This window comes from Cuculus canorus, chromosome 2, assembly GCF_017976375.1.
Source record: "Cuculus canorus isolate bCucCan1 chromosome 2, bCucCan1.pri, whole genome shotgun sequence".
Taxonomy (NCBI): domain Eukaryota; kingdom Metazoa; phylum Chordata; class Aves; order Cuculiformes; family Cuculidae; genus Cuculus; species Cuculus canorus.
The window spans coordinates 90,328,163-90,342,614 of NC_071402.1; the positions used below are offsets into that span (position 1 = coordinate 90,328,163).

The following is a 14,452-nucleotide window of genomic DNA, read 5'->3' on the forward strand; positions in this document are numbered from 1 at the left end:
ACTGGTAATTTCTTTTCTGGTAGTAGCAGTGTTTGATTGTATTCAGTACAATAAAATAATGCATTTTATTTTACTCTGCACTAACGGAGTAAATGGACATGGAATTGTGGCATTTTGGATGTTCTGGTGTTTTATGCATTTGCTGAAGTATCTGTTTGAGAAGAATTGACATCAAAAAGGAGCAACTGTAGGTGATTCTTCATTTTACTCAAGCTTTGACTTTTCAGGCTTTATGTATAGAGAAACGTGGGAGTGTTTCTAATCCAAGACACGTACTTAGCACAGTTCAGTCACTGTAATAGTGAAATTGGTATATCAGTTTATAGCTGCTCGTATTGACATAGCAGTGTCGGTGAATGGAAAGAAAAGAATAAATATTAATACAACTGTAAGGCATCTTTTTTTTTTTTCTTAGTATGACTCCATCCACGTTTGTGCTGGAGTTGACAGGAGCTGATGGAGCCTCTGTGGAGAATACCAAAGTGCCTCTCAGTGCCTGACTGTAAGGAGGCTTTTTCCTTGCTGCTACCTGTCTTTTGAGGTCTGCCCTAAGGCCGTACTTTCACAGCCTTCATGAACTGGTGTCCACACCTGTGCCAAAAGTGGCCCAACCCTGTCCTACGTGCCAGCCGAACTGTTGGTGTCGCTGGTATGCTGATGGTTGATTACTGAGCTGGATTTCATCGTTTTCACATGCCTTGGTTTCTTCCCTACTTCTGGATTACTTCTTATGCAGATCCAACCTCCCAGCATGGCTCAGTGCACTCCCGCATGGACACGTGGAGAGGATATGATGCATGTGGCTGGTTTGGCAGGATGAAGAGGCTGGCAGGTTAGACGGCTGGTGTATCACAGAACATAATGGTTCTTGCATTTATTTTATTACCACGTCTGATACAATCTACTAAAATAAAATTTTACTTCAGACAGTAACTGCAGTATCAGCGTTTTGGGAATAATACACTGGTAAGGAAAAGTACTTCTGTGTACTTGTTGATGCAAATACTGTATTTTAAAGGCAATGTCCAGACTACATGTCCCTTGCAGTGGTCTGAGGAACCAGTTTTAAGCTGAGGGATGAGCGGAGGAATGAAGGGGAAGAGGAAGGAGAGAGTTTCATGTTCTAAAACACTCCTTATGGGGAAAATAACAATATATTTTCTAATGTGTAACTACAGTGTAATCTAGTCCAAAGCAGGAAAATCTCTGTGGTCTGAAGGGTGTTTCTGGCTTACTGAGTGTAGTTTCTTCAGTCAATAGAAAGAAAAACAGCTACCTGCAGAGGTAGTTCAGAGTGGGAACCTAATTTAGTTACTCCAGGTTCCTGTATGAGGGAGCCTGTGTCTGTCCATTGACCACCCAGTGAGCCTAAACTAATTAACCTCCCTAGGCTGATGCTGGCCTGGAAATACCCCCTGGCTTTCAAAACCACATGCTGGGTGACTAATGATCTGCCTGGCTGACAGTAAATCAGTTAGAGGGTGTGTATAATTTGCTTCTTACAGACAGTGCAAAATAATGCCAATATGAAGGAGGGAGCTTAACCTTTCAGGTGAGCACTTGAATAATCTGTTATTTAAAACTGTAATACCTAGTTTTGTCAAGGTGCTGCCTTTTGATTAATAAAGACTTTTTTCGTTAAACTGATGGATAACTGTTTTATTCGGTATTCCTCTTTTTCCTTTTTTTTTTTTTTTATTTTGTGTTTTTCTGCAGTGCAGTAAAGATGTTAACTTGGGGGGTGTTTTCTGAGTCTGCCAGCCAAGCCTCCTTCTGACTAGCAATACAAAGTTAAATGCTACTAATGAATTTTTTTCTTTTATTCCCTCAATCCATTTTGCTGCTAGTTTGCATGCTGTCTAAACTAGACTCCTTCTGCATGCAGTGTCTGTATGAAACATGCTAGAAGCTAGTCTTAATTAATTGTGCCCAGCATTTGTAGGCTACCAGAGGTTCACTTGAACTGTTTTTAGAGCATTTACTGCACTGAAAACATCAAACTGCAATTAAAGCAACCTCTGTGGGCATCTGTGAGTTGTTAAGGTTGCACACTGTTCATGGCGTCACCTGAGTAAGAGCTAGTTAGTCCGGGAGGCTTAATGTGAAGAAAATCTCATTGCGTGTTTTTTTTCCCTTTGTGCATTTAACTGTGGGAAGGTGGAGGAAGAAAGGTAGTAAAGGGCAGTGGAAACGCTTTTACCGTTAGCTCTCCTTACGCTTCAGACTTAACAGAGTTGGATGTTGTACAACTGTAAGAATTTCTAACAAAAATTCTCTTTAGAGTGTAAAACTGCTTGCTTGTTTCCCCAAGACACAGAGCCTCGAATGACGGGGCTAAGCAAGATATTATTTTGATCTCTCTGAGAGGATGTAAATTTGCTGGTATGTATTTGTTTGAAATCACCTGGCCAGAAACATATGGGGAAGTAAGGGAAACATATCTTCAGCTTGCAGCAGATGTGGTGCAGAGCAACCCCTGCATGAAGACCAAGTCTGTCACTTGCTTTTTCACTTTGCAGCCTGTCCCTATGCTTTTTAGTTTACCTAGAACCCCCAGACTAAGACAATAAATCCTTAAATGCTCCATAGGCAAAATTCCTGTACACAGAAAGGTGCTGTGTGTGGGAAAACACAGGAGAATTCTTAAATGAATAAACTGTGCCCAAGATGAATCAAATATAAGCAGCTTAAAGTCTCATTATACTGCCAGGTTTGGGGGTATTTTTTCATTGTTGTTTTGTGCGTTGGTTTTTTTTTTTAATTTTATTTGAGTATAGCTTTTAAGAAGTGTTGGGTTTTTCTTGGTATTTCTTTTACATCATTCAGCTACTAAAGTTGAAGCTGCGATAAACACCATCGTGTATTGTAGTTTTGGGGATATAAGTTACATATGCTGTACAGTATGCTTCGTTCTGCATGATAACTTTCTAAATAACAGAAGCAGGAAAAAACAGAAATTTCCTTTATAAATTAATATTTTGCTGTAGCTAATCATATTATTTGAAGATATGGTGCAGAAATAAATCTTGTCTGAATATTTCTGTTCTTGTGATGTTTTATCTCTTTGTTTAGTGAACAGAATTTGTATAAAATAAGTCCTTACATTTGTTTTTCATGGTCCAGACTTAGCAGGTAAGAGTCCCACTTAAATCAATAAAACTTCATTCTCTTGTTTTCATTTAGAAAGTCATTGATGCAACACTCTGGTGTTTTGTGGTTTCATTCTAGTTGTTCTCCAACATTAAAGATGGTGAAGGCTTACAGTTGTTTGAGCAAGGTCATCGCACTGCACACAAGCAAGAGTGTCACACCATGGAGGCAGTGAGGCTGGTGGAATTCAACCTGAAGCAAGTGCTCACAAAACTCATGACTCACATCTTTGGTGATGGTAGGTTCTTGCGCCTTTTTTACTGGGCTGCTTATAGCTGTAGGCCTCTGGATTTTTGAGAAGCACTTTGGTGCATAATAAAACCAGGAGGTTTAGGGATGTTGTTGACAGGTGGCATACTTGAAAGAGCCATGTGGGTTTTTCTCTAATGAGAAATAGTAATAATTTTAGGAGTCTTCATTCATATACCTTACTATTATTGTTTTGTCTTAAGTTTGGCCACAATTCTGTCCCATTTAATGTCAGAGTAACTAGCTAATGATTGACCTTTCAGTCAATCTGTATTGATATGGTATTGTTCTTTATTGTTATATCTACACTGTATAAAATTATTGAGTGCAGCCCAGGAGGCCACATACACTCCTCTCTTGGATTTCTGAAATACTGGTGCACACAACACTGTGTTGAATAATCAGGTTTTTGTGAAAATGTTTTGATGTGCAGCATGTTAGGGTGATGTAGTGGACCTGAATACAGGCAGGGACACGTGCCAGACCCAACTGCAGGCACTCATCTGGCAGAAGCCGTGCATTACAGTAAATATAGTGTATCTGTCAGTGTGGGTCTTGCAAGGACAGGCAACTCCAGCTCCAGTGCGAAGCTATGTGGACCCCTTCTGCTTTGTCCTCCTGGGCCTCCCTCATTCCTAACAGGACAGAGCATGGCTGTGGCATCATACCTGGGGATGCATCAGAGCTTGGGCAGTGCTGGGCACGGTGTGGGGCAAGGATCGTATCTCACACCAGCAGCATGGAAAAGGGCAGGAGAAGGGAAGGGGTATGTGCATGTGCTGCTCTGCTGCATACACACCCGAAGTGCCTTGAGCATTTCCATTGTGCAAATAAATTAAACCTTGCAGCTGAGAGGACACGGTGTTTGCTAAGTTCATACCAAGTTGAAAAATAATTTTTTTTTGGTACTTAGAGTGGAATGAGGAAGGGTAATGAATGTCTGTGTATACGAATGAAATATCCTCTGCTCAGAAATACGTGCTCTCAGTTTCAGGAGCTGAATTTATAAATGGTCTGAATCAAAATTGCTCTATTAATGCTGTTTCCTGGCAAGGCGGCTTCTCTTCTGAACAGATTCATTTTTCTGTTGAGGAAATACTGGATAGGATTAGAATGCATGGAGTATCCTGGCTGCTTTCAAAGCTCTTTTTAGATCCCCACTGCATTTAGAGCAGTACTTCTGAGAGTGGATTTATAATGGTAGCAAGTCATATATATGACGGTTGGAATATTTTTCTAAAATTCTGAAGTCGAATTTACAGCAAGCAAAACTTTTACCAGTTTTTGTTCTATTCCACCTGGGCAAATTTTATTTTATTTTAAGTTCCTGAGTTCAGATTTTCTTGTTCTTGTATTTTACTTAACAGCGGCCTTTTGAAACATACAAAATTAGGATCAAAATAAGTAATAGTAAGAATGATATTTTTAGATCAACCTCAATGCTAAGGATGTTATTTAAAGTGAGAAATTTCTTGGAGTTATTAGTGATACCTGAGACTGCAGTGACATTCTCTGATTGTTGACAGAAGCTACACTTCAAGCTTCAGTGTGCTGGCTATTACTAGTTCTTCTATGGTCCACAAAGTAGCTAACAAGACATTAAAAAAATATCTTCTTAAATGTTTGTAAACGTACAGACTAGAAATAGGTGCCACCTTCTTACCTATGGATTTTTATTTCTATGTGCCCAATATTTTTTTCAGAAATACAAAGACAAGATACGGTGCTTTAAATTGAATTATTTCTTCCTGCACCATAGAAATACTAAGCTCTCTTCCCAGCACCTTCTTGATCTTCTTGCAAGCTGTCAGTACAAACAGCAAGGTAACATTCAAAGAAACAAACTTCATGCTAGCCACTAGACATATGAGATGGGTGCAGCGCAAGTGACCTGGGCACACATAGTTAAATCTGTCTTTTCACAACTGTCATCTTTCAACTTTAATTTGAATGCTCTTTTTTTTTTTTGTCTCAATTCCTGTAGATTTTAACTTAAAATTTAAGATGTATTTTACTGCATTTATTGCTCTTTGAAAAACTATATATTTTTCCTTCATGTGGATATTCCATAAGGCTCCACGGTCTGTTAAAAGCAAAAATTTTGTTCCTTTTATACTTCACATCAGTTGTGTTCTTCAGAGCCTGTGCTGTCAACAGAATATTGCATTGAAGTTGGACATATTTTCCAGCAGGATAGCATGATCATAGCTGTAGTAAGCTACAGAAATGATGCACTGTTATACAGTCAACTGTTATTCGTAGGCAGATTGTTTGGATTGCAACGTAAGTCTACCATCAATGCACAGACATGCAATGTAGTTTTGCATAAAGTAGCTTAGACCTGAAGTCCTGGACTTGGATAGTTGTTCTTCTGCAGTGCTTTTCTTCAGGAAGGTCAGTTCACTGACCTTTTTCCTTTTGTTGTTGTTGCTGCAATTCAGATACGTATCGCATTAGATTAGTTTATGCAGTATTTTATGAGCTAGTCTTGTTTTACCTGAGTCATCCCATATTATCTGGATACCTTAGTGTAAACTGCACATGCCAGTAACCAGTATAACAAAAGTTGCTTGAAGATCACTAGGTTGTCATTAAGAAGGTCAAAGACTTGGCAATAACCTACATTTATTGCCAAGGTTTGTCTTTTTGTTTCTTTTGTCTTTGCCAGCAGGCAAAGGAATGATGGATATTAGTGAGGGGGAAAGATCTGGAGCATGGAATCAATTGTCTTAAATACTTAACAACCTAAGATAGTTCCTTTTATGACATTTTCCACTGGTATGCCGTGTTTGGTTTAGAGTTCTACAAGTGATGGTCTCCCAGTTTCTTTCATGAGATTTTTGTGGCAGGAAGCTATTTCAAGTATTACGCCTAGAGATCACCTTTCTTAGTTTTCCTCTATTGCCTCCATGTATGGTGCACACTTAAAATCCACTAATTTTACTTACACCTCCATCTCCACATGCAGATTTGACAATGTGTGAGAAGTGTGTTCTATCTCATTTTAGTTATCTTTTAATGAGCCTTTCCAAGGTTAGCTGTCTTAGGTTTCCTCATAAAGTCTTTCCCAGCTCCAGTTGTTTCTCTGGCCCTCCTGTGGTTTGTCCAAAACTTTCTGGACCCTGAGAGATTCAGGAGTAATCTTACTATAGCAAATGGAAAAGAATGACCGTGTGCTGGTTCTGTGATTTTTTTGCTTTACTATAAATGGCCCCAAATTCACTGCTGTCTCATGTTTATCTACCAAGTTCTTAGGGTCTGGTAAAAGAATGTGGGGTAGTGAGTAATGCTGTGCTTTGAATGCTGGCTCTGCTGCCGCTGGTTCTGACTGAACAGCCACTGGATATCTTTTAAATCAAACATGTTATTCTGCTCTTTCTTAACTCTGTTGTACTGATATCTCCTTGCAAAAAAAAAAAAAAAAAAATCATTTATTGAGGACATAATGGCCTGGCTGATAATAATGTGGGCTAACAGGTTTATGGGCAGTCAGCTCATGTCTGCTGCAGGTGAAGTGAATTAGTTGAAACAATTAGGTGCAGAGCACTTAAAAATCAACTCCCCCTTAAACAGCCATAGCTTGATGCCTTCTGTGCTCTTCAGCACTAGCCCTGTGCCCCTCTCCTTTTCCTCCCATAGGTGACCTCTTTAAAAATGGTTCTCGCAGCAGCAAAGAGAATTTCTGGTCAGTGAAGACCGTCTGGGTCTCTGGCTTTGTGGCTTCTGTGCTGTAGCCTAGCAATAGGCTGCTTTAATGTGTTGGGGTTTTTTTCTTTTCTTTCTTTATTAGTGCCTTTAGTCAAGTCTTTTTCATTATGAGACTCAATTAGGCTAGCACTGACAGATACTTGTTTAGCTTAATATTTGGTAACATCATTATTTATGAGTACAGGTTATGACCAGTTTCTTACCTGGATTCAGTATTCAGGAATAACAATAACCATTCACTTTTTCTTTACTCCTTGAAGATGTGAACAGTTATGTTCCTCTGTTGGGTTTGTGTGGCAAGGCTTTAGTTGGGAAGGGTACAAAGGTGGCTTCTGTGAGAAGCTGCTAGAAGCTTCCCCTATGTCTAATAGAGCCAATGCTAGCTGGCTCCAAGGTGGACCTGCTGCTGGCCAAGGCTGAGCCCATTGGCAGTGGTGGCAGCACCTCTGTGATAACATGTTTAAGAAGGAGAAATAGTTGCTGCACACCAGCAATTACAGCTGAGAGAGAGGAGTAAGAATGTGTGAGAGAAAAAACTCTGCAGACACTAAAGTCAGTAAAGGAGGAGGGGAAGGAGGTGCTCCAGGTGCCTGAGCAGAGATTCCCCTGCAGCCCATGGAGGAGATCATGGTGCTGCAGGCTGTCCCCTTGCAGCACATGGAGATTAATGATGGAGCACATATCTGCCTACCGCCCAAGGAGGACCCTGTTCTGGAGCAGGCAGATGTCCAAAGGAAGTTGTGACTCCATGGGAAGCCTGTGCTGGAGCAAGCTCCTGGCAGGAAGTGTGGACTTGTGGAGTGGAGCTAATGGCTGGCATGATTTGTGACCCCATGGGGGACACGTGCTGGAGCAGTTTGTGAAGAACTATAGCTCGTGGGAAGGGGTCACGCTGCAGAAGTTAATGAAAAACTGTCTTCCATGGGAGGGACTCCATGCTAGAGCAGGGGAAGAGTGTGAGGGAGCAGCAGAAACAACATGTAATGAGCTAATCCCAGCCCCCATTCCCTGTCTCCCAATGCTGCTGTGGGGGAAGAAGGTCGAGAATATAAAAATATTATATTTATATATATAAATTAATATAAAAAGTAAATTTAAGCTTGGGAAGAAGGGAAAGGTGGGTGGAAGGTGTTTAGACACATATTTAATTTTTGTTTTCTCATTATTTTCCTCTGATTTGCTTGGCAATAATTGAAATTACTTCTCCCCAAGATGAGTCTCTTTTACCTGTGATGGTAATTGCTGAGTTATCTCCCTGTCCTTATCTTGACCCATGAGCATTTCCTTGTATTTTCTCTCCCTTATCCAGCAGAGGAGTGGTAGAGTGGTTTTAGTGGGCACCTGGTGTCCGTCCAGCATCAACCTGCCACAGTTCCTGTACGTACAGACCTGTACGTACTGGAAGGACTCCTGTGAACACTGTGAGGCTGTGAAATGTGCAGGTGTCCTCCGCTAATAGAAACCATCTTTTTGAACTGGGGAAATTACCAAGTTTGTATCTAGTGATCAGTCTTCAGTTAGAATCAGCATTGTGCCATTTTAGGTACCTCTCTGTCTTAAAACAGATGGGCATTTCTTGGCCTCCTAAAACTTCTAGAGGCCATATTTGCCAGCATTTCATAGGCTGTATATGAATAAATAAATTAGGTCTAATCAGATACTGCAGAAAGCCTAATCTTTGTAATACTTTTAAGTCTTTAGTGGTTTAATTTGCTGAGTGTGAGCAATGCCCTTTGTTCCTTGGGAATATATTGAGCACCAAGAGAATATTTTGTATCTAAATAATAAATGTTCCCATTTATCCTGCAAGTGTATAGAAATGTAGTTAGAAGGCTTAATCTTGCTGAAGGCTGAGCACCCTCTGTTTTTCAGTAAAGCCTTCCAGAGCCAAAAAGTCTGAAAGAACACTTGAATGTAAATTATAGAGGTATTCCCAATTGCCCTGGCTACTGTATGAATAAAATTATTGTGGTATATGGGATGTACTATTAATATAGAGAACAGAAGGAAGGCGACAGTTGTTTCTTCATTTTGAATTTGCTTTATTCAGATTTTTGTTTGTTTGATTATTTACATTTAAAACAAATGCCTCTTAAGTAAATTCAAAATATAAAAAGAGCTTTAAAATACCTTTTTTACCTTTTAAAATGTAATTAAGAACAAAAAGCAGAGAAATCCTTTCCCCCCCCCGAGCTTCATTTTGAAATAATGAGAGGATTAAAAAGAAACCATTATCTGAATATTGTTACTAAACATGAAACGACTTGAATATTCAATGTCATCCTTTCTGCAGCTGCAAATTTTGCAAAGTATATGAAGGTATTTTATATGCAGTGAATGCAGAGTTGTACAGCCTTAAGATTAAAAATGAATTTGTGCTGAGATAAGGAAGTTTAAAAAGAAATGTTTTCTGCACACCATACTATTGAGTGCACATGACTTTTAAAAATCTATGTAATTTTTTTATTGTTATGCAGACAGAAAAGAACAAAAGTGATTGCTGTAAGTCTCACTACAGTTATGAATGGTGTAATTGCTAACACCTCTAGTTTTCTGAGTTCTGGGTGTAAAATTATCAAAATGCTTTTTTAGAATTAATACCACTCCCTGAGGTTGATTTTTAAGAGAAAAAAGAAAAGTACCAATGTGTTTGTTTTGAGAACTGCTTCTCCATCTGAGGGCTGATAGCATCCAGAAAAGTTCCCCCTAATTATTAAGTATTTTATGATTTGGCTATGTATGTACACTTTTGTTGTAACATATTGTTTCAGTAGCCACATTTAATATTTCAGAAGTAATTAAAGAAAATCTAATCCCTGAGGCTATAAAAAGTGTTTTAATTTGAAAATCTCCCAGTATAAATCAAGCAATTTTATGTTTTAAGTTCCTTTTATGAAACAGCCCCAAAAGAGCTTGAAAATCAAACCAGGCTCATTAACAGTTACCATCACCCAAAACAGCATTTGCTGTGCCTCTTATTTTTATAACTGGTCTTGCCTGGCTGTTAATGGGCCTAATGCTGATTAGCAGTTGGCTTAACTGAAGTAAAAGATGGGCTTGCTGTTAAGGCATTAGCTCACAGAATTTGCAGTTCAATTCTCTTTCAGGGTTTTACAGTTCACATTTTGGAGACTTCTTTTCCCCTGACACCTATTGTTTAGAAAAAAATTCTTTACTGAAACAAAGCTTGTGTAAATCATTACAAGAACTGAAACTCAAATATAATGAGGGGCTTGACAACACCTCTTCTTTTAGTGGCACCATAGGCCTTGCCATTTTCTGGCTCTGCTTCTGTGAGATGCCAGGAATTTCCCATCTCTGTGCAGTGGTACTTGCAGAGGTGCTGATCTGTGCAGGAGGGAGAGTTACCCAGTGTCACTTTTCTCTTGTATATCACATGTACAAAGTTAACTCTTGTTTCCTGGGTCCATAGTACTCCATGTGTGTTGGTATATAGCATATCTTAGTAGTGTACAACTCTGTATATGTATTTGTGTGTTTAAATATCTATTTTTAACTTTCCTGTTTAAACATGTACAGAAAGAATAGCTTTGTAGTCTAAATAGTTTCTGCTGAAAAAAAGTACTTGCCTAGATCCATAAAATACTAAGTAAAAATTAAGGACTTTGCTTTTCCTGTGAGGAGCAGTGAGTCATTTCCTGGTGCAAAGAATAACAAAATCACTGACTTTCCCATGATCTTGACTCATTTTTGTTCAGTGTCAGGTGTTTGCTAGAGTTTGACAAATGATTGATTTGGTTTCAAAGGGTGCTTGAATTGCACAAAGCGTCTTTCATATTAGAAAAGACACAGTCGTTTTTTTCCCCACAAGTTTTAAGATTTATCACCTTGCACAAGTGGTGTAAATTAGTTTCGTTGCTATTTGTTTTCTCTGGATTGCTGTAATTGGTGTCATTAGTTGAAGGGTGAGATTTGCAAATAGTTGGAGGGATGGCCTTTTAAACATACGCCCTTCATATTTTTGTATTTTTTAAACACTGCTACAGGACTGCAAGTCAGATGGGTGGACTGCTACTTCCCGTTTACTCACCCGTCCTTTGAGATGGAGATCAACTTCCAAGGAGAATGGATGGAGGTCCTGGGCTGCGGGGTCATGGAGCAACAGCTAGTTAACTCAGGTACTGAAACTCCTTTTCTTCATTGACATGTCTATCAGAAAACACTTCCAGCACATGCAGCTTCGCAGTCTGAAATGCTCCCTTCTCCCCTGGTGAGTGAAAACATCTCTGTTCATGGCAGCAGCCACAAATAGTCCTGAGGAGGAATGCAGCCTTGCAGGCTGTGTTTTGAGTGCGGTGATTGAGTGAGCGTTCTGAAACCTGCAAACAGAAAGCTTGCCTTTTCTTTTGTTCAGTAAAGAGACAGATGTCAGCGTTAAAAGAGAAGCTGGTGAGTTAGGGTGTGCATTTTGCCAGCTTCCAAAAGATGTCAGGTGCTTCATAGTTATGATTTAAAAGTTTCATAAACAAATAGCATCCCCTAATATTTGGAATTTCGAAGTACTGCTCTTTTTTTGAAGTGTAGAAAGAGGAATGCGATGTCTTTCATATTGCTGTTTGCTTGCTGGGTAAGTGGTAGGTTTATTTTCTTTTGTCCTCAGAATGGCTATTGAACTGCATTAAAAGCAACATAATTTATTTTAATTTGAATTATTACAGAGCAAAGTCACCAGATGTTTTTGATTTTTAGAACTTACATGTAAGTACAAAGCAAGCAGAGTAAAAGTTGGTGGGCTTTTTGTGCTTATTTTTATACTGAGAATTTTACATGCTTGTTCTTTCATGGGCTGATAGTCAGCAATTCTGTGTAAGCCAGGACAGACTGAATGTGCTCAGACTCTGTCATTCAGTGTCTTCTAGTACTATTCATTAGATATCGGAGCCTTTTGGAATATGATCCATTTAGTTCACACAAGCGTGCTTTCAGGTAGCCAAGTTTTTATAGCTGTTGTTGTACTTTAATATGCTCTAAATTCTTTCTGTTGAAGTCCAAGTATGATAGCTATGAATGGCTCAATTTTTGACCCAGTTATTTGGCGCAGCTTGTTTTCTTCGAAGTTTTTACGTATTTTAATGTGATCATTTTCTTTTTAATAGATTAATCCTCTTCCAGAGTTTCTTCCCAGTGGGTTAGTGGTTTATATTAATGTTCTTTTTTCAGTTATCATGTACATGGTGTGCTGAATATAATACAGGTTCTGATCAGCCTTGGAAGTGAAAAACTACTGTGTGATATTATTTCCGTTAGATGTAACACACTAATGGCCAGGCTTTCTTCTTGAAAAATACATCGCTCAGTTCTTATGTTTACGTTCATTTAAGGTGTGTGAGAAGAGCTAAACTGTGGTCTCAAAACAATTACTTTATATATGTGTCTGTGTATGTGACTGAATTTGCATGAAACACCAGTGGGCAGGTTTCTACAGTAGTCAGAATTCTCAAAATCTGTTTCAGCTCCTTTTCACCTTTCTAAATGAGAGTTTCAAAATTATACCCCTTCTACACCAAAACTCTCCTAACTCTTTATTATTATCTTGTAATTCTAATCTTGCAAGAACTCATGAATTTAGTAATTTGGATTTAGCTTTTGAATGACCTTTAGACTTACATTATTAATGAAAACAAACAAACAAACCCATATTCTTTCACTTTAGTGGTAAGATATTTTTAGAGGATTCAAAGTCTATTGTGGAAGTGCAAATCATTCTACCACCTGATTTACACAGAATTTCACTTTTATTTTGTGTTTCTGCTCCATTCAGGAACTTCTCAAAAACACTTGGCTACAAAAGCTGAGTCTATTGTAATTTTTGCATTAGAATTTCGTTACCAAAAATAGTGAAAAAGTTTGTTTATAATTTGTGTTGGCTAGCAGTTAGCTTATTTGTTTTAAAGTAACAATGAGGACAGGGTAGTTCACATTTTTAGTCAGGTAAAGGGTTAAACACCAGTCTTGTCTGCCTACTGCTGCTCTGAGTATTTTGTTTTTTAATCATCTCTTGCAGTGATTTAAAACCCCAGTAGGTTCCTGCCATCTCAACTTGCATCTGTTTGTGGTGAAGACAAGTTTGCTTTTACTAGCTGATAATTTTGGGATTTTTAGAGTGTGTTATGGCAGTAAGCTACCCTTGTCCAGAACTGAAAATGCACAAGTCCAGAAAGGAGATTCTCTGTGGAGAAGTATGAAGGGGGAAATAGTCTTTCCTAGCTCATTCATCTTTGTTTGCTAGCTGAACTCAAGTGCCTTCTAAAGCTATCCCACATTTAAACAGCAGTAATTTTTAAAGTTTCTTTAGTGTTTTGTTGTTTGGGTTTTTTTGTCTTTAGACTATCCTTAATGTCTCCAGTTTTCATGATGAATGGATATTTCTTACTACTCTGGTCCCATGCCCCTAAATCTCTCTGAAACACCACAGTTTTAGTTTTAAAGCCTTCAACTATAAATGAGTGCACATCAGCAAGGAATAGCATCTTCACCAAACTTGGGAAGGACATTTGTGACTTCCCAGTAGGTCTGTCCTTGCGCCCTTTGTTCTGAATACTGCCTGCTCATTTTTATTGGAGGTTATGTTATTTTCAGTCAGTGAAGATTCCCAGTCAAAAGAAATTGAGCTGAACTACTCAAAAAACTAGGTTGTGTGTTTTGAGATTTGTCGTTGATGTTGGTTTCTTTAATCATTTGTTCACTGATAACTATTTCTTTAACTAAAGATAAGTATCCTATCCCTTATCTGTACTTTCAGATAAGTATGAAAGCATCTAACCTCAGAGCCCTGACTCACACCACAGACCTACTTCCTCTGACAAGGGAGTAAATGCTGGTGCCTAAACCTAGATGCTCTCTCTCCATTCTTTGCCAGGTGTCTAGAACAGGCATGGCAAACTTCCCCGTTCCTGTCTCAGTCTCTTTAAGGGCTCTGTCAGAAATCAGCTCAGTAGGACTGAATGAAAAAGAGAAATGTTTTCTTATTGTTTGGCTAGCTAAGGTGGTGCTGAAGGAATATTTCAGTCCTGGTGTACCAGTTTACCAGGCAAATGCGGATATTTTCATGGTGTACTGCTACTGCACAGCTTGCTGATTAAAAACTGGAGAAGAAGCTGATGAGTTTGCAGAAATTCCAATTTTCTTTTAATATACTCTGTAACACTTCTGTATCTTGCAGATTTGCGTTATTGGTTTATGGGTATTGGTTTATTTTTGCTTCATATCAATTACCAAAATGCATACTTCTGAAATGTGGTGTTTTCTGGCAAGCGTTGCTTTTGATGCCATAATAAAATATTTTTCAAAGGGATAAAAAGAGAGCTTTTACCTTCAAAGTCCT

General features: G+C 38.7%; 1 protein-coding gene across 2 annotated transcripts in view; it reads left to right on the forward strand.

The window, feature by feature from the left end:
- Positions 1-14,452, forward strand: part of FARS2 (phenylalanyl-tRNA synthetase 2, mitochondrial) — a 248,212-nt gene that overhangs the window by 57,773 nt on the left and 175,987 nt on the right. For both annotated transcript variants that reach the window (XM_054059316.1, XM_009564121.2), the window contains exons 4-5: positions 3,229-3,388; positions 11,115-11,246. In XM_054059316.1, the coding sequence (XP_053915291.1) occupies positions 3,229-3,388; positions 11,115-11,246 (292 nt within the window). The remainder of the gene's footprint in view (positions 1-3,228; positions 3,389-11,114; positions 11,247-14,452) is intronic.